This window comes from Echeneis naucrates, chromosome 14 (assembly GCF_900963305.1).
Source record: "Echeneis naucrates chromosome 14, fEcheNa1.1, whole genome shotgun sequence".
Classification (NCBI taxonomy): Eukaryota; Metazoa; Chordata; class Actinopteri; order Carangiformes; family Echeneidae; genus Echeneis; species Echeneis naucrates.
This window is the reverse complement of record NC_042524.1, coordinates 3,085,082-3,105,855: the sequence shown is the minus strand read 5'-3', so window position 1 is coordinate 3,105,855 and position 20,774 is coordinate 3,085,082. Positions and strand designations below refer to the sequence as shown.

Below are 20,774 nucleotides of genomic sequence, written 5' to 3'. Positions count from 1 at the left end.
ATAAGAAGAAAACCTGAGGAGTTAAAGGCCTGTTGTGTCAGGATATCAGTAGATGGAGATGTATTTCGCAGCGTTGCACGTTTCCATTTGAACCTGTCCACCGTGTGTCCCCTGAGAGACACACTGTGAAATAGAGGAGGAATAATTTTACATTAAATTACAGGGAAAAAAAAAAAGAATCATCTTACTAAAACATCGGGTGTGTGACGGGGGACGGGGCCACTCAATGTGACAATCGTAAATGAAAGACTCCGAGGTGGCTCGTGCCCAACGATCATTCTAAACACATGGAAAAGGTTGATTGAATCTCCTTAAAAACCAATCTGTTCATGGAAGTGCTTCCTGCTTCAGGCCCCGGCTTCATCGAAAGGAGTTTTTTGGGATTAAAGTGTCTGAAAAGTCTAAATGTGTTCTCCCTCTTGAAGTCCCCAGACAAGGGCGGACAAAAACCGAATTAAAACAGGAACTTGTCTGTACTTCTTGCCCTCCAGCAAATTGATGGTGTGCCAGGTTTAAAGTGCAGTGGAAGGGTTTAAAGCCAAGGGGCATTTATCAAAACCTTCAGCCTCATCCTGCCAACAGGATGAGAGTCAAACTTTGTCCTTGGCTGCGGGAGCTTTTCTAAACTTCCAGACATCAAGAAGACTGTTGTCTGTTTTCTGCAGTCTGAAACAGCTAAATACACAGTGAGAGGCAGTCTTCATTCACTCCGACCAAATGAATGTGATGGTGAATTAGCACCAAACCCCAGTCAGAATCACCACTATCAAACCACCACACTAATCAAAATAAATAAAGCAACATTTTCAGAGAGCTAACGAGCTGCAGAAGCTCCAGACAAGCAGTAACCTAAATGCCTCAGCAGGAGGCAGCAAACGTTTTTGGAGATAAACCAGCAGTCCGAGACCTTCTGACTGTGAAAGCAGGCAAAAATGTGAATCTCATCTCAGAGGTTCAGCTTTTATGTCCACTGCAATCAACCCACTTCCAGGAACTGAATTTCAGCCCCAGTCAGGCGGCGATGCCAAATAAAGTTCCAGGAACTCTCAGGAGGGTTTCTGGTGTTACTGCTGCTGTAAATGGCCAAACTGATATGAACTACAAACCGACTGAACAGGCCCAAACATCAGGTCGGATCCTGAGTTACACTCTTTTTGACTCTGCCAACCTTCCACATGTGACATCTGGGGCCTTTTGGCAAAAACTGAAGCTGATCATCATTTTGAGATGCTGCAGCGTTATGCATTGGCTATGGCCTGTTTGCTAAAGCCAAGTTTACATTTTATTTTCTAAAACCAGCTTATAACTTTGGAGAAGTCTTGGGTTCCAGTCTGGGATTTAGTCATTTAGGGAGGATCTGAAAGGTCTGTGTACTGCCCCCACCTGGCTCAGGTGCAGAATGATGATTACACAACACGTGCTAGAATTGGGAAAAAGTTCTGCAGAGAAACAAAAACCAAACAATAAGGTAGAAATAGAAAAAGCTGACGGACTGAGACAGGCTAAAAAAAAAATAAATACAAATAAAAAAAACTGAATGCAGTGGTTTGAGGCTCTTTTGAATTGTTCCCACCGGTGCTCAAAAAATAATGTGACTTTGTTGTCATTCCCGTACAAAAGCCTGACAAACACGTTTCAAGCTGAAGTTAAGAGAATCCCCGTGGTGCGCTTTGGCATCTGTCTGCAGCGGATCTCCCTTTAAAACTGCAGCCAGGTGACAAAAGCGATACCTTTCACTGCGGCTCAATCAGCACCAACACAGCTCTGGGATATGATTAGCCTAGCTTTATTGAACACTGACCAAGAGGCGATCAGGCCCACGTTTTAATGACTAACAAGGACATTCTCCAACATGTTGAAATGCTCCTAAAACACAGAGGCAGCCTGGCCGACGTAAAACACGATGACACTTCATTAAGTTCATGCTAAACAAACATTACTCTCACGGAAAACGGCGAACACACATTAAAAAGCAGGAGCAAGGCAGCCGTCACAATGTAACTATAATATCATGCTGCATAAAAGCATGATGGGTATGAACTGGGATGATTATGGCCGCATTAGTCTTCCTAAGCTGTTTTAAGGCTCACAGGAAACCCTCTGGGTGCGTAACGCACTGTATGGTAGCAGGTAGTCGGAGAAAGTGACAGATTTAGAGCAAACAGTAATTCAGTTAGACATGATGTAGATTCACATTCTGCTAACGCCTCTTTTTTTCCTTCTTCTTCTTCTTCTTCTTTGTCTTCTTCTTTTTTTTTTTTTTTTGTATAGTTCAGTGTCCAGGGAGTTCTGCAAGAATTACCACTTCAAATTCAGGATGGATTTCAAGCTGTGATTGGCCACACAAAACACACAGGGCGATGACAATGGATGAATCCAGCACGCACACACACACACACACACACACACACACACACACACACACAGCTTATTCATACTAGTCGACAGACGCTGGGCTGTTCGGAGTTAGAGACCCATTTGAGCTTCAATCGGTGTCCATCCACAAAAAAAAAAAAAAAAAAATCCTTAAAAAATGTTTTCAAATGTTTTTCCTCTGTAGGGGGCCGAGTGTCTTCATTTCTCATTCAGACTTTCTGAACGGGGTGTCCGTTTACATAGCTGCAGAGTCTCTCCTCTCCCCCCAAGTGTCTTTAAGGGCTTCATTTTGGCTCGGGCTGTTGTGTCCGTCACTCTGCCATTAAGTGCTTTCATTTCCTGCTTGCGTCCGACTGGGGGGCTCAGTTTCTTAAAATGGGATTCCTCATCAGGGGCTGAAAAGAGGGAGGATTGTGCTGAGCTGAGACTTTCCATTCCCACCTCCTCCCCTCCTCCACTCAGCCTGCTACATGTACGCTCAACATCTGGCTGCTTTTACTCAAGTCAGCCATGACAGAGTCACTGTGACAGCCAGAGATTCACATGCCATGCAAAGGCCATTCATTTCAATTGTGTGTGAAAATGCTCTGATTGACTCTGTAGCTGTTATGAACCCATCCATCAAGCCTCAGTGAATAGCGGCTGGTTTTGTGGAGCTGTATGGCTGCTTTTTGAGATGTTTATTGGTGCAATAAACGGAAATCTAAGTGACGGTAGTTAGTCCTGGAGTTGCATGATGTTTTATTGATGTTTCTTTTGGTGTAATAAAAATAAATCCTCTTTCTTTAAGGGTTCCTTTACAGGAAACGTAATGTTGTAACAAAGCTTGCAATCCCTGAACTGTTTTCAGCCATAGCACAAAACACGAGACCCTCCAAAGGTAGTAAAGGAGCTAAACTGAACATATCCTTCATTACTTTGGCTGATTTAAACAAGAGAGGTTACTCAGGAACATGAGCCTCATGACAAATAGTGGAAACGCAGCGAGGAGAGATGTAAAACTTGTAAAGAGCCTCAGAAAGAGCTGAAGCTCTAAACAAGGAATAGGTGGCGAAGCCGAACAGTGCAGCCGACCCCTGCACCTTCCCGTCAGACCGGCCAGTGTCGCACATTCGAATGCAGGGTTTGACGTTAGAGGGGCAGGATGTAAGCTGTGTAACCACTGGGCGCTCAGTCTCCTGACCCTGCATATCCCTCAGCTATTATGTTCAGTGTCGTCTGCGGCAGCAGCGGATAATAAAGTCTCCTGGCATCACAAATTGCTAAAAATATTAGTGCATGCCTGTGTTTTTGTGTTGGCAAGCGCATGCCGGGCTCTTACCATGATGGTAGTAACGACAACTGTGCGGTTCTCCATGCCAGAAGTGTCATTTGGAAGCAGCGGTGAATCCTGGATCAGCACCAGTTTGTCTGCGTCGTTCCAGTAACCGATCTGCAGGGAAGAGAAAATATGTACATCTGCAGCACAATGGCCGTGTGTGTGTGTGTGTCCTAATGTATTGTGTAACTGCACATGCACAATGACACTGTGTATCTCTGCCTTAGTGACCCTACAGCAGACAGTTTGGAGAATAAAATGTTTTTATCCATTGATATTGTTACTGTTTGCTGGGGACTGAAATGCAGAAACAACCAACCAATTGCCGCTCACATCTAATCAAGCCAACGTGCAATCCTCTGGACAGGAAGTGGGATTAGCCACGCAGACTCAAGGGGAGAACACAGACAAACGGGAAGGTTCCAGTCTCAGGATTTGAACCCAGACGCTTCTTGCAGTTTGTAATTTTGAGACATAAAAAGTCTTTATACAGCCTAATTCTGAGAAAAGTTATCATTAATAACGTGGAAAACGAGAATAATCAGATGCTCTAAAGTAGAAAAGTGGTTTGATTGGTGAACCTGAGCACCAATATAACTTAAGCTTAGTGCTTTAGTGTCAGCAGTTTTCTCAAACCTCCCACCTTCACTTTCAAAATCTCAAAAAAAGAAAAGAAAAATTCCAGCATCATCACATCATGCCTCTGTGTGAGTTATTTCCTGAAATTGCCTCATGCAAGATGTTCCGATCAATGTTGTGCTGCTTGCTTTTTGTCGAATCTTATCTTCCACCGGTCCTTCGGGGTCAGACTGAAAGACTGGAGCTGACAGAAATGATCTGTTGTAGTCCCAAGATGAACATCTTCTGACAAAAACAGATGTCAAAAGGTCGTACACCAACTGCCTGATACATGACTTTTAATAAAAAGCCAATATGTATCTGTGAACCAATACTGCGTCAAAGTGATCTATTGATCTTATTACAGACGTGAGTTTTGACAGCAACTACAAGCAGCTATAAATCAGAGAGAACAGAGGAGTTGAGCGAGCAAAGCTGCCTGCTGGTTGGATGCTGCTGGTGGCGAGCAAGAGGGGGACCGGGGGAGCCGTGATTGGTTGATAGCGCCTGTGCGCCGGGGCGTCGGGATGATGATTGAGGGACGTGGAATATTATGGGAGAGCGCCTGCGACCCGAACGCACACAAGCACACACAGCACGGTACTTGTCCCGAAAGGACCCGCGCTGCGAGCAGGACGGGCCAAAGCAGCGTTTGATTGATGGGAACTCTTCTGTGCTTCCTCACCCGCATCTCAGTTCCTCCCCCTCTACCTTGATCGTTCTCCATTTCAATTCACCCTCTTGCCATCACTCTCTCTAGTGCTTTCCTTCTCTTCCTCTTTCCCATTTTCCCTGAATTTCATCTCCAGACATCCATCATATCAGCGGCAGAGATGGGCAGAAGCCTACTTATGATAATAGAAAATGTCACACACAAAAAAACCCAAAACTGCCTCATCTCGGCCTGCAGATGCTTCTCGTGGCGGCAGTCTAACCCGAACAGAGGATGTATTGCATGAGCTAAAACAAACAACAGTGCCACTGCTTTTACAAACACTCATCCGTAACAACACAAATGAAAGTGAAAGGTGCGGTGTGATGTTTTACCCGTCTGGGTCCATTATTCTTCAGCTCAAACACGTCCATTGTGTAGTTGACCCTGCGGCCATAGTGGTCAAACTGGACATTACCTGTTAATCCCTGCAGCCGGACCTGCACACAGAGGAGAACATTCACGTGCATTTACATTTACAGCCACAAAACAACATCCATGTGTTAGGTGGAAAGGCTGAAGAGAAAACTGCAGGGCATGAAGGTTAATGTTCTGCCAAAGAAGATGGCAAACAGCTCATTACAGGGAGAACCAAGCAGACTGATACTCTGATAAGAATTTCATCACGATTGGGACAATTTATTTTCTGAAGATGATTTTTAAAGTCGGGGAAAATAATGCAATAAGTGGAACGAAAGCAGGAGATGGAGAACATCATCATTTAATACTCGAAGCAGCCGATTTGAAGGTCATTACAAGGGTAGATGCAACCTTTCGGGAAATTCACGGTCCTCCAGGAAGCGATAGTAGGAAAGCTTTGCTGAACTGAAGCTACGTCAACACTTTCTGCAGCTGCACTGTAGCTGACACACACACACACACACACACACACACCTATCATCATCATATGACTCTGTGTCGGGGGGGGGCAGTGACTGCTCGTGCTTTCTGCTGCCGGTTTTTGATGCCCGTGTGGAGACCGTGAAAGATCAGACTGAATAACAACATGAAGCAGGTTGAAACACAGAACGGATGAACAGAAAGACTCTGTGCTCTCTAAATAAAAACCAACTACTGTCTCTCGATCGGGGAGGATACAGAGGAACATACAGCTGCTGAGGAGATTAAAATAAAGCAGGCCTGATTAGGTTTGACTCTTCCAGCTCACGCTGTGGTGGTGCTCAGTTATATTCCTGGTAACCTTGGTGTGAACTGCACATCGCAGAAATCAGCAGCTAAAGCAGATTACATCTCATTGACTGTAGCAGTTTTTAAACACAGACCTCAAAATTACAATTTCTGGTTTTATGTGGATGCTATAAGCTTTAACAAAACAAAACAAAAAACCCAACACGAGTTCATCTTCATTTTTGATTTGGTCTTTTTGACGGCGTACAACGGCAAAGGCGAAGAAAGAGAGATGTGAAATTGCCAATGTTTGTTTCTAAAACTGGAAGATGAGATTACATCAGCGTGTGATGTTCTTATCCTCCAGCACTTTCAAGCCAGTTTACAAACACTGTGCATTCACGGTTTCAACACACCCCTCCCCTCCCCGCTCCTCCTCTTCCTCCTCACTCTGACCTGTTTCAGAGTGCGCTCCATGTCGATGCCCTGGTTCCACGGGGCGGCGGGATTGGCCAGACAGTCGCCGGCGTTCCCCCGTCTGGAAATGTCCACCTTCTGCCTGCGCAGGTTCCTGAAGGCCTCGGCCATCACCATAACCCCGTCGTAGGTCAACGCCGAGGTGTACTGGATGAGCAGAGATACAGACGTTACTGGATGTGAGCACAGTTGGGTTGTGTGTTCGGTTCTTCAGCTAAAAAGAAACAACAACAACTGAAAACACTGCAGAGGGAGTTATGGTTCAACACTGGCCAATTATATCTATCAAAAAAAAAGAAAGCTTTGTCAAGACGAAGCATGTGATTTGTGTTTTAAACCTGGAGGCCATCCTGCTGGTCTGTCTGTTTTCTACATATATAAACACTGAAGGACACACACCAGGAGAAAAAAAAGGTATGAGGCCAATTAGATGCTGATTTAGCTGGACGGGGCGAAATGTTCTGCAATATTTGCTGGTCAGATCTCTTTAGAAACCATCTGCGTAAGGCTGCCTCTGAGAGCACGCTTAGCTTCCACGGGGCCGAGCTGCACACCGTAATGGCCTGACTCTTGCAGAGATGCAGCAGTTCCACTCTGCTCATTATTTTCCGGGAAAAGGAAAGCAGGAGAGGAGGCGCAACGAGAAGAGCGCATTCCCCACAGGGTAAGCCTCCCAGTTTCCCCTAATCTGTCTTTGACCTGAAGACTCCGTGTTGCCTCTGATTATTTGTGTCTAGGAAAATCGCCCTCTCCCTCATGAGCCATACATTTCCCTAAAACTTACCTCCGGCGCCGCGGAAAACTAATTGGGTGAATGACGAAAAGGCAGCGAGATGGAGAGCGAGCGAGCGGAAAAGAAAGGAAAAAGGGCGAGTGTTTTGTCCAGCCGGGTAGCAGTCTGGCATTAATTATCCCGGCTAGCAGGAGTTCATTAAGATTGCCTCCGGCCAGGGGTGAATCCTATTCATTAGCCCACTACTCACTGTGACATTATGGCTCTCTACAGAGACTGCTGCACTCTATCCCCCCGGTTACTCTTTGACAAGCTGCCCACGGTAACACACACAAACAACGAAGGTGCCTGATAAACTAACTAATCACTCAGGACCATCTTTACAGCTCAAAGTTCCCAGCGACACAGCCAGACTTTCTGGTACTGTCACATTGGAGAAATATCCCAACGTCAGTCCGATTCATCTAAATAGCTAGCGAGCAGCACAGCAGGCTGACATCCCCGTTTTACAAAGCGAGATGGATTAGTGAGTGCTGTATTTTTGCTTTGTTTGCGTAGTCTTTGATTTGTTTTGAACCTTGTTCAGATCGGTCGGTTCTTCTCCTGGCCGCAGTGTCGGCACAAAACCAGTCCGTCAACCGCATGGCAGCTAATTGGCTGCTTTTTGTGAAGATGTAAATGAGGTGATAAGTACGGTCATTTTCACATACACTTCAATACAAACAAACTTCTTTGTACCACCAGTGGAGCTTGGAGGTGAATCATGTGATTTGTTTGTGATATCAAAGCTGTTTAAATATCACACCTTGGCCTCTTCTTGTGATCTCAACACTCTTCAAGGGGCTGAGGAACTTGTTGTTTTTGGGGCTTCTCCGCTGTGTTGACGACCTTCGCGTAGCACGAGGGAGAGGAAAATTTAGCTTTAGCAGCCCTGAACATCGTAGTGGCCTTTGAATATACCCCTAATCATCTCCAATGGAGTTAAAATCCTTTGATATGCAAGTCTGTCAGCTCCTCCTTCCCCATTTGTATATTTATATTCGATTACAGCGCAGAAACGAGATAACAAGGGCGTTTAACGAGGCCAAGTATAAACGCAAATATTGGATTAGATTTTATTACGCAGAAAACAGATGAAATGCTGATACCAGGTATAAATGAGGACTAATATCTCCAGGACTCCGAGCTTGCTGTCTACATGTAGGGGATTTCACTGCCTGCTGAGTGGCGGAGCTTTAAAAACACACAGCAGCCCATTTGTCTTCTCGAAGTGAATAAACATGTCAGAGGAAGTCCCAACTCGCTCGCTATGTTAATGCATCAAACAGTGGACCAACTTAGTGGGGAACAGAGTCATTTAGTGTGAGCGGATTTCCAGAAGAGGGAGCAATTTATCACACACACGCACATAATGCCATGTGATATCATACTGTGGTATAAACTTTAAACTTTTTTTTTTTTAAGTTACCACAAAACATCAAACACACACACACTCAGCTTGACTCACACAATTTCCACTCCACTGCATCTGGATTTCAAAATAGAAATCTTTGTTGGGCACACAGATTTGCTGGAGGGGAGGAGGTTTGCTGACCACCATGGCGTGATGCCTTCTTGCCCCGGTGCCATTTGCAATCTGCGTGGCTGCAGAAAATGTAAAGTGGGTCAATCTGTCACATCGCTGCGTATGGCAGAGGTGGACAAAGTGCAGCAGCTCGCCGTTCCTCATACGAATGCACACCTCATCTGCAGCTGCTGTTTGCTATTTTTGCATTCATTCCATATATATGTGTGTGTGTGTCTGCGACTGTTGTTGTTTTACACACTTTGCAAGGACGGTGCAATATATTCATGTGCCTTTCATCTTATCTAGCTCTCTGCTTACACTCTCACTTTCTCATTCACCCCCAAGGGGACGACTAAAGAAACACGGCTTTGCATGTTTTTGTCGACTACGTGGAGATGGCATGAAATTTACTTGCATATTTGTAAGACACTGTACTTTTCACGCCGATCCAAAGTGTTTTCCGGAGTGCAAGCAGCCAATCTGAGCAGCCCGGAGGTTCATACTGGTTCAGGAGGTCGGATGAGTATTTTGGATGTGAGCCATGCAGTGATTTATGGACCAGTTGTTTGGCTTTAAAGTTAATTCTTTCAGAGACCGGTGACCAATGAAGCGATCTGAGAAGTGGAGTGATGGGCTTTTTTTTTCTGTTTTATATGGTTCCTGTTACAACCCTGGCAGCAGCTGAAGGGGTCTGACTCTCAGAAAGACCCATAAACAACCCGCTGCAGTAATCCAGCATGCAGGAGAATTAATGGCGATGTTTGCCCTGCTCTGGTTTGGTTGGTCAGTTGTCTGACCATTGAGATATTTTTTTTTTCCAACTTGAGTTTGACTTTAAATGAAAATCACAAAAAGAAATTACCTTAACTTCTTTCTTGCTCCAAAAACAATAAATGCAGTTTTGTTTAACTGGCAGAGATTTTGCAGAAAGCTGAATTAAAATGCTATTGATGCAAGAAGTGCCTATTTCTTTGTAAAATCGTTCGATTTGCGTGCTGTGGATCTGATTTTGTGTAGGTTTTCCAGAGCAGTCTCTGCACAAAGGATGACAGAAAAGGTAAATATTGTGTTGGGCTGCTGAGCTGATGTTTTTTCACCTGATCTTGACAAGACACACCTTAGGTGGGGCGTCCGAGCCGGGATACTCCCTCTGGTCTAGCTTGTTCCAGCGCTGCATCAGTTTGATAACCATGGGGTTGCTGAAATCGACCAGCTGGAAACCCGTCACGTTGGCGCCACCGTGCATGAAGCGTTCCAGGTTGATATCCTTAAAACCCTTCAGGGGCAACAAGAGGAGTCAGTGGTCATGGTCCCAGTCCAGACAGGAGATACAGACTGAAGTCGTCTTAATAAATGCAGCTTGTACTGATGATTTGATTTCCCTTTTTAGCTTTAAGACTCACAGACATTTTCCACTAAACTACAGCAGTTTGGATTTTTGAAGTCCAAATGTCACAAAGGCTGAATTCTCAGCTGGAACTGAGACTGGTACGTTCACCATCCTCCAGGTAAAACGCCTTACAAGATGACTTCCTGATTGCATTTTCTGATCAGATTTCTGACATTGCTGGCTCTGATCATTTCAGAAAAATACATGCTGTATCACCTGACGGACGGTAAAGGTGAAGGTTCATCGTTTTGGGGAATTCTCTAATCATCAGTTCATCCATTAAACCTCACAAGATAGTGACAGACTGTAATTGTGTGATTGTCCAACTGATGGTGCTAAATCTCTGTCATGTTGAGTTTATTATAATTTAAGTCCAAGGAAAATGTATTTTTTCTTGGTCTAAGCTGCTGAATACCCAACTGTGAAATCCAGCCAATAAAAAGAATCACATGGTTGCATTGCTGATGTTTTCTTCTTCCATCTTTAGTGTGTTTGTGCTGCCGATTTAGAGTTTTCACTCCTCACATGAAGTCATTTAAATAATGGATCTAGTTGGGATTTCACAAAGTCACGCAGGTCAATCTGTTCAGAAATTCAACAGACGACTGCAGAAATTTTGCACAGTGAAGCTCAGATATCAATTCTTCTATCTGATCCTGCAAACCTGAAGAAAAATATCAAATTACGCAATTCTGCTTAAATTTTAAATTTTGCATTCTGTACAAGGATCGGCTTTTCACAGTGAGTCATTTATCTGTCTCTGATTGGTACAGTCCGTCCTTTGCCTCCAGACTGGGATGCCAGTGTTGTCTCTTGGCACCGGGTCACAATCTACCGATCAATAATGCAACCATAGACGATGACAAGAAAAAGAGACACAGACAAACAAACAAGGAAGAGGATTTATTGTCCCTCACCAGGTTGGCCATGATGTAATGGTAGCCCTTGACGTGCTTCCCGACACTGACAATCTGCGAGGACGTGGAGCACATATCATCTTTAATCTGGCTGGATTACAGCAGAGCACACATTAATGAGTTTTAAATGGTGAATGTGGCAGGCGAGCGTGCACATCCTGACACGGTGGGCACCATCCAGGTCGCAGCCGTAGAAGATCGGACGTCTAGACAAATGAACAGGCCGTCATGTCAGCCTCTCACTGAGGAGTTACACACTGCATGCTTTCAGGGACATGACAATGCCTCTCGACACATCTATGCAACACACACACAAGTGCGACCACAGAGCTGCATCACGGTGACATAAACTGATTTTGAAAGGTGACATCTGCTGGGAAATCCCACCGGACATCCAGTTAATAAGGGCATGAATGAATCCTAAAAGAAATGTTTTGTAGAGAAAGAGCTGAGATTGATATCGATTCCTGATGTGAAGACCTGAACAACAGTCTAAAGTATGAAAATAGAAAAGTTATATCATCACGGATCTGTGGGGGGGGGGGCGGGGGGGGGGATCAGCATCCACTGCTGTGAGGCTGTAAATAGGTTCATTAGCTCATAATAAAATGTTAATAAGAAAAACCCAACGGTTCCCACAAGGAATGCTTCGATCAAACCAATTCACAGAGTTTTTATTTGAGGAAAACGGTTTTGAGACGGTTAGAGACAGACAGTAAAGACAGACAGCATGAAAGAGCCATCGGTCAGATCTGAACCCAGATGATCCGCTGGGACACCAACATTTTATAAGCATTTCTAACAGAGATGAGAAAATAAAAACACCAAAGTGACCTTGAAAGTGGCTATTTTCACTTTTTTTATGCCTGCTCTGCTGTCAGAAATCTAAAGCTTTGTGTGTATGTCGTTCTCTGTCCATATTCTACATTTTTTACGTGGTGAAATCCACAAACTCTACCAGCTTGAGCACGTTTCATGATGTTTTGATAAATAACATTGCTGCCTTCTGTCTTTTTTGTAACGTCCGTTTTTTTTTTTTTTGTTTTTTTTTACTGTAGCGAGGGCTTTTTAAATCTTTTGTTGACGCCTTAGTAAATGCCGGACACAAGTGCGATGGACGCTCGCATCACGGTTTTCACAGCGAATCGCCAAATAAATATTATCAAGATATAATATCCAGCAGAGCAAGAGCATTGAATGAATCTGATTTGAATCCATGCGGCTGATGTGGAGCAAAATTCGAAATTAAAAGAGGGAGTGTTGACCTGATGAGGACTGTTGTGCCTGAAATTTTTGGGTTCTGTTTTCTTTTACCTCCTGTTTTCTGGACTCTCAAGGTGAAAATAATTTTAACAAGCTGATCCAAAATGAGAAAATCTCATCAAACTGGCCCCCGTCAAAACCGTTCATTGGATTAACAGATTAATTTTGTTTTTTGTGATGAATAGAAGGCAGAAAAAGGAGCTGCAGGTTTTAGAGCAGTATTAACCCTTTTGTAATGCTGGAGATGTTCCTGGTCTGTCTGCCACTTTCAGCCCAGAAAAGAAAAACCACAGATTGGCTCTAAAGAAGTCCTTTGGTATTTTTATTTTATCTGAGGTTCTCTATAAGTTTCCGACGTGTGTGTTCTGACACCAAGCGATGATGGAGCGGAGCTGTCGGGGCAAAGAGATTTTCACATCAGCAACATAAATTGTTAGAACCACGACAGATGTCAGAGTGGAGATTTCCTGAATAATTGAACAATTACAGACATACCAGTAACTCCGGGGAAAGATGGAGGGATGAAGAGGAGGAGGAGGAGGAAGACGCAGAACATATTCTGAGTGTGTTTATGCCAAATAAGACCACCGGAGATCAGAACAGACTGCTTTCAGGTTCAAAACTTTCTAATTGGCACAAACATGAAAAAAGAAAGCGTGAAACAAACACTGAGCAAGTGTTTAAAGTACTAATTCAAGTATCAGGGATGCTGCAGGATCGAGGACGGGAAATAGATTTTGTAATGCAAGTCAAACGTCTCCACACCAAGAAGTTTGAAAATGACCAAAATATTCATAAATCCCGTCTTTGTGATACATGTGGGAGGAATTAAAGCAAATATAAATACTCCCTTTTATGCTGGGGATCTCCAGGAACCCCCTTAAGGACCCCTCAGGGTCTCCAGACTCCACTTTGAGATTCATTTATCTTTGATTGGCTTATTTAATCTGCCATTATTTTGGTTAGTATGGTTTCATTATAGCAGCTGAGACAATGACCTCCAAAATAAGACATGCACATCATCATAACCCGTAATATTCCTCTAACATCTCAGGTGATTTGTACTTTGCCAGTCAATCGTACTATTGTGACTTCGCTGCCAAACAGAATAGACCATTAAGCACCATCACCATCAGCAGTTCACGTCCGAATGCCGACACGAATTAGCCGGCTTTTTATGGCCTTGCTTGGTTGGCGAGCTAACAACCTGATGAAGCCAAAACTCGATACAGCCAGCACAAATCTACTTAATGAGGATGTTTCTAGCTCGAACGTACACAAAGCCCCGCTACTCACGATTTTTTACGTCATTGGAGCTCATATGCTGTTGCTATATCCAAATCCTCTCTCTTATTTTAAAATCTATTTTAAGATTCTACATGTATTATATATTTTTGTGGGGAACGTCAACAATAAGAGCGGAAGAGAACGAGCCTCCGGAGCTCATGCACAGGTTTGCCTGAAATGAAGAGCAGGCGTTGTCCCTTCTGGGTCAAATCTTAAACAGCTAAACACCGATGTCTTGGTGCCATCACCTGTTCCAGCATGTTCTGCAGTCTTTCGGCCTCCAGGTCGATCACGAACTTCTTCTCCTGCCTCCGGTCCAAGTCCTCCAACAGCCGGCGGTAGTTGGCGTCGTTGAAGTTCTCCACGCAGATGGCGCTGACCTGCCAGTTGTTCTGTCCCGCCTTCTCCATGATGGCCTGCAGGATGGCGTATCCTGTGAGGAGTAAGACACGCCGGACAGCACAGGTTAAAGACGGAAGGAGAACGGACACTTCATTCAATTTCTTTACCGTCCAACATCAATGTTCTTGTTTGGTCTAAGCGTTTCGTAAGAATGTTGCTCCTGTCTGTCAGTTAGTTGAACAACATGACAAGTTCAATCAAGTTCGGTGGAGCTTTGCCACCAAAAAATATTTTTAACAGAAAATTTCTCCAGTCAGCACATATCCTGAACCGTTTGCTGCCTCATTACTTTGTTTCTATCACCAACTGACTTTTCTTACCTCACCAGCATGATTGTCTGGTTCTTCTTCTTATTCTTTTACCATAAACTGGTGAGAAACGAATGTAAACAACCCAGCGCCTCTTTGGCCTAGTGGTCAAAAACTCAACGGTATGCGTTTCCTGAATACGTTTTTGTCGCCAGCTCCTGAACATGTTTGCTGGTTGCGCTGATATCGTCCTGGTCGAAACAGTCACATTGGGGAAAACGCACTGCTCATCATCGCTGTTTTGAACAACAAACTGGCTTCAGTTAACACAACCTGCCTGGCAAGACAATTTTTTTTTCTCCCACTGTGGAGGAGCTGCACTCAAACAAACTCCTCAAAAGCTTTTATTCTTCTCCAAATGGATCCTGGCTTTTGGTCCGCTCAGAAAAAAGACTTATCTCCACGAGCTGGATGACTCTGGGGAGGTAGTGGGGGGAGTGGGGGTGGGGGCCCTCTCTGTCAGGTTTGTGTATAGAGAAGATGAGTGTCAGAGAGGAAACTAGGGAGCTGTGAGGGCGGCTGTTCTCCAGCAGGAACAGATGTCCCCCTTAAACGGCCCCTCCTGGTGGCCATCACAATCTGGCAACCCGTCTCCCTTTGCTCCCAATTAGTGGATTAACCTGTGCACTGGCAACCCGGCTTCCTCTCCACCTCCTCGATCCCCTCCCCGGCCCCCTTGTATGTCGGCACCAGGAGGGACTGCTGGTTGAATCGACGATGAATTAGACAACACACACACACACACACGTACGCACTGCATCACCTCAGGTTGTTACAGTCGCACATACAGGAAGAAGTCAAACCTCCCCCTATGCTTCAGGCGACTGCAGCAGTTCTCAAAATGCTTTTTTTATTTCCAGCTTCGTAAAGAGGAAGCCATTTTGGTAAATGATGTTCACATTATGCCAAGTTCATAATTTTTAATCTTTATCTTACATCAGCACTCCACTTAAAAAAAGGGGGACTTTTATTTTATCACAGAAAAAAAAAAAAATCCTCCCTCATCTTCAGTAACAACTCATCAGCGAAGGCGATGATTTTTCTTTCCTCGGGTGGGAAATGCAAAAGCAAACAGAAATTCATGGCTCGGACTCCTTTCAAGACATTCAATGTCTTGAGTTCTCCAGGTGCAAACAGGCTTTATTTTTTTTATCTTAACATTTACTTTGCAGTGTTTGTATTTTCCTGCCCAGGGGCCGCGGGGCTGCCTAAATCTGATTCAAAGTGTCTCTTCTTATTGCTCGGGAACAAGCTTTAAGCTTCTGCACACGGTCCCTGGCAAATACCACATAATAAAAAGGACGGCGTCGGCGCCGGCTGGGAAGCCGCAGACTGGGTAAGCATGAATCTCAGCGGCTGCTGCAGATCCTTTGCAGCTATTGACTGTATTGACTGGAGCTGTTTCTGCTACAAACGAGAGGCAGTTTGGGCTCATTGTTGGTGTTGTGCGAAACCAAACTTTGTCGTCACGGTCCAGCCATCCTTTCGGTTTGCATATAAATGTATTATACATTTCGATCCCCGTTTGACACCAGATGGCAGGGTAATACTTGATCGGGGACGCCTCAGTGATGCTCAATCAATTTCATATAATCATATAAAAAAAAGCAGTTGCATTAACAATGTATCGTGTGTTGTGTAGCTGTTTCAGATTTCTGAGCTTTGAAATTATTGTTTTTTGATTTCACTGAGAAGTAAACAAATGCAGGCTTCTGGCTGACAGCTGTGTTTTTTTAATTTGTTTGTTTTATTTATTTATTTATTTCTTTTTTAAATCGACAATGACTGACAGTCACAGGCAGACAGTACCTGGAGTTGTGTAGCGTATGCAAATGCTAAAAACTCTCACCATTTTTAGCTGAAATGTTTCCATCTGATCTGCTGCGACGTCTTAAACCTGCTTTCTATCTCATGACCATCAGGGGTGACCGCAGTGATTGAAGAACTCCGATTTTATTGGAGTCTATGGGAAAATGGCTCTACTTCTCACCCCATTTATTACCTCAGAAATGGTTTTTTAAATAAATGTATGGTCCATGTCTCTAGTTTCACATCTTCTTCAATGTGGCACTCTGTCCATTTTTTTAAATATTGATCCCACTTAGGGGAGAATGGACCATAAAGTGGGGTGAGAATTCAGGCGTTAAGTTACTGTATCAGGCTAAAACTAATCAAACCACTAAGACCCGACTAAAACACACACAGCAGATTCCGCAGTCAGCGAAGACAGACTCCACAGCATTCATGTCCCACATGTGGAAGAGAGACGAGGAGCTTTGCTCAGTGTTTGGGGAAGCTCAAAAAACCTGGCATGATTTCCTGGGAGTTGATTTTGGATCAAAGATAAGGAACCATGTTTAGATAACGGGCAACGAGTTACATCTTAGAAACAGTTTCAATTGGATGCCTTCTTTTTTTTTTTTTTTTTTTTACTTGTTCACTTAGATTTTTGTTTGCTTGTTGCTTTTATTTAAAGAACACCCATGAGGTCCTTTATGTTATTTATTATCCCATATCTACATATGAATTATTAAGGATTTATTTTAAAGTGAAATGAAATAGATATCAGTGTGGACGATATTACTTCAACCCTGACTGAAACTCAAACTACCCTGCCAGATGTGACTTTGCAGCACATTAAGTAACAATGACGATGTTGGTATTCCATCATGTCCTATCGTGCTGCATCGGCCCGCACGGCGCCTGGACAGGAAGCTACTGTAGAGCAGCGGCTGCAGAGGCAGGCAGAGCGTGCAAAGGGCCAGCTGATTACCAGCTGATAAATGTGTAGCCCCGGGGCTGTATGTGGAACAGCAGCCAGCCGCAATGAGCATCAGCGTCAAAGACACGGCCACAGGCCAGCACGCAGACTGATGCGAACGCATGTGTTGCTGACTGGAGCAGAGCCGGACACTAGATGGAAGCAGCTGCAGCGGCGAGCACACATCTGGGCCCCGTGTGTGCAGCTTCTGCCTCTTCTTTATCTTTCCCTTCCTGTTGTCCCGTCGATGACATCGTCAGCACCTCCACCGTTCCTTTCCTTTCACCTCCCTCCTCTCCAGAGAGCACACAGACTCATGCTCCTGAAAAGAGCCATTCATCATGGCCAGAACGTGCTGCACCTAGCAGTCCATCTGCTGGAGAGAGATCTCTGCTCTCTCTTATTTTCACTTCCTCTTTGACTCTTCCCCATTTTTCACGTTCTCATTTCCCTTTTTCCTCCTCTCATTTCATTTCATCTCATCTCTTGACTGTCTCTTGCTCTTCTCCTTTCCTCTCTCGTGCCCTCCCCTCCTCTCTCTTCCTGTCCTTCCCTATCCTTTCCACTTGTTTCCCTCCCTCTTTTTCATCTGCTCTCGTTTCCTCTCCTTTCCTTCCTCATTAATTCCACTACTTATTTCCTCTCATCTCATCCTTTTATTTACTCTTCCCGATTTCCTCTCCTTTCTCTGCTCCCTCATACCCGTCTTGCCATCCCTTCTTTTCCTTCCCTGATGCCCCCTTTGCTGTCCTTGTGTCCACTCCTCTTCTGTCATCTGCTCTTGAAAACATTTCCTAGAGTCATTATGCAATTCATAATAAATGTCTGTCCTACATGTTTTTCCTGTTTCCCTGCCTCCTTTGATTTCCTGGATTCTTTTTGTATTTTAATCTATTACCTTTTATTTCTTTATTTTGTGTGTGTGTGAGTGTTTGAACGCATTTGTGAGAAATCTAGGAAACCTAATGGGAAAAGCATTCACCACAACCATGCAGACACACACAGCTTCAGTATGCAGCCCCTCGTATCTCTGGTGCTTTGATGCAGGGAATCAGACAGGCGCTCATTGACTGAGCTCAGTCATGCGTTGGCTGATTCTACATTATAGTCAATACTGGATGAATGCCTGGTCCTGTGTGTGAAAAAAAAAAAAAAAAACTCCTCAGGCTAAAGTGCTGCAGCCTGCACCCAAAAACCTTCTGAAAAGCACACAACATGCTGTCCTGCACACACACACACACACACAAAAACACCTCATGACAATACTGCAAGTCTCCCTCTTCTGACATGACTGTTTGCTGAGCGGTTGCTGGATAGAATGTGATGCACAAAAACTCCATGAGAAAGACACAAAAAAAAAAAAAAAAATCCAAAGGCGACGCCTGTGCTCAGAACGATTCTGCATTTACACGCTGCCTTTCTAGCTCACTGCAGGAAGAAGGCCTCTTGATTTTTAGGGTTTTGAATAATGCCTATGCAGAGATTTGCTTTCACGCTCTGCCAGGCAGCAGAACAGATTTCAACCGATCGGCTAAAGCTGTTGGAGGAAATGAAGGCTGAATGAGAAGTGGACACTGAAGGAAATTGTGTAAGACGTGATGAAGACTTAAGGGAAGAGAAGAAATACAAAATGTAGAGAAGGAGGAATGTAAAAAAAAAACTGACTAGATGCCTGAAATCTACAACAAATTACCATAAACGTGCATTTCAATATGAATTATGAAACGGATGTATCCAAGAAAATGGTGACATTAAACTTAAAAAAAAAAAAAAAAAAAAAATCAGCTATCTGTACTCAACGCCGACTTACTCCATGTCGTCAGTACTGCACTTCATTGAACAATAGGCGGTACCGGTACCCAGGGTCATGTTTTTTTGATGGCTGCTGAGTTGTATTCAGTATGTCATACTCTTGACAGCCAGTGTTTCCCGCTGTTCGTATGACAGCAGCTTCAGCGGCGCCCAGAGCGCCAGCGATCAGTCATTTAGAGTGAGCTGCCGCCAGATTTCAGCTCCATGGATGGAGCTCCCAGCGGGGCTATAGCTCAGACAGAAATATATATATATATATTAAAAACGACAAACAACTTCACACCAGTTTCAGGTCAAAACTTTGTTATGCAATGCTCAACTGGATAACATTAGCTATCAAATTTTAATTCTAAAGCGCTAAATGACGTCCTCTGGTGGCCGAGCCTCGATGGGCTGGAGCCCTTTGATTGAATCTGTCTCGCTTTCGGCAAAACCATAAAGAAGCTCCATGTCTCACTTCAAACGCACCATGTGTTGCTACATGCTTAACAAAATTAACTACAATCTCACAACAGATGTCATCGTTTGCACAACTCAAAACTTTTCTAACTTTCTCTGGAAAGGAGCAACATCCTCCGAACATTCTGCTTTCCATCTTGCTATGTGGCAGGTGTTAAATGATCTGTTCTTATTTTGATTGCCTTTCTATATGATCTGAAAACTGTTTAATTTGAGCCAATATTCTTGTTTTGAAAGTAATTTAAAGTTGTTTAGAGTTTTGAGAAACTAACTGCGGGTCCTGATTCACTTTTTATGAGAAAGAGATGCGCCGAGTTCACTTTGCACAGAAATATTGATCATTTATTTCTTTATTTATGTAACTGCAGAGTTAAATAACACACAGGGGATGGGCCGAAATGGCTGCACTGAGGGAAAGGACACGTAGAGGGAATAACTACTCGTCTTTGAGGATTGCTTCCACACTACCCGTTGAATTTTATCTGTCCACTGCAGTCAAGGTGTTGTCTTTGACCTTTATTCATGAAGGGGAGGCTGAAGAGCGCCGGGAACATCTATGCTTTCAGATACAGCATTTTTTTTTGTTTTGTTTTGTTTTTCTGTTGCTCACTTGTTCTCTCGTATTTTGTTTTTGCAGAGAGAAAAACAATATCCCATTATCCACTGGGTGAGACAGACAAACTTAAAAAACAAAAACCTGCTGCGCTTATATATTTGAAACTTTTTCGATTTCGAACAGATCATTACAGATGGAATTTTTCTTGTATTTCAAAAACTAAGTGACAGCCCAAGCGTTCAGGAACAGGAACACAGCGCAGACTAAAGGGCAACGCACACTGACACAGTCTTCAGAGCACCTCTGCAGAGTTTTAGACATCCATCAGTCATCTGTCTCGTGGAACAGATGACGTGCTTGTATTTCTACAAATCTACTCCGACAGGCTTGCATGTGTCACATCCCGAAACACCAGACGCCCCTGTTCCTTTCTTCTTTTTTTTTTTATGTATGAAATCTTTTGCTCCTGTTTTTCAGATGAGTCAACTTGTACCGGGAAACATCACGAGCGTCAGCAGATGACGGGAATAACACTGATTATCTTATAACACCCACGCATGTTTAGGGATGAGTCAAACAGTCAGCTCCTGCACTTTTGGAGGCTGGAAGGTAAAGACAGCTGCAGCGAGGGTTCTGGGGTGCTCCTGGTCGGCAGTGGCGAAGGCCCACTGTGGTCTGAGCAGTCAGAAC

The 20,774-nt window shown here is 44.0% G+C and overlaps 1 protein-coding gene across 5 annotated transcripts in view; it reads right to left on the bottom strand.

The window, feature by feature from the left end:
* The window catches only part of gria4b (glutamate receptor, ionotropic, AMPA 4b), an 88,383-nt gene that overhangs the window by 25,769 nt on the left and 41,840 nt on the right, over positions 1-20,774 (bottom strand). For 4 of the 5 annotated variants that reach the window (XM_029520153.1, XM_029520152.1, XM_029520155.1 and 1 more), the window contains exons 4-9: positions 14,035-14,219; positions 11,237-11,290; positions 10,047-10,205; positions 6,609-6,776; positions 5,360-5,464; positions 3,698-3,808 (exon numbers count right to left, since the gene is read on the bottom strand). In XM_029520153.1, the coding sequence (XP_029376013.1) occupies positions 3,698-3,808; positions 5,360-5,464; positions 6,609-6,776; positions 10,047-10,205; positions 11,237-11,290; positions 14,035-14,219 (782 nt within the window). Of the gene's footprint in view, positions 1-2,706; positions 2,772-3,697; positions 3,809-5,359; positions 5,465-6,608; positions 6,777-10,046; positions 10,206-11,236; positions 11,291-14,034; positions 14,220-20,774 lie in introns of those variants that run through there. The other variant, XM_029520156.1, reaches the window with a different exon arrangement.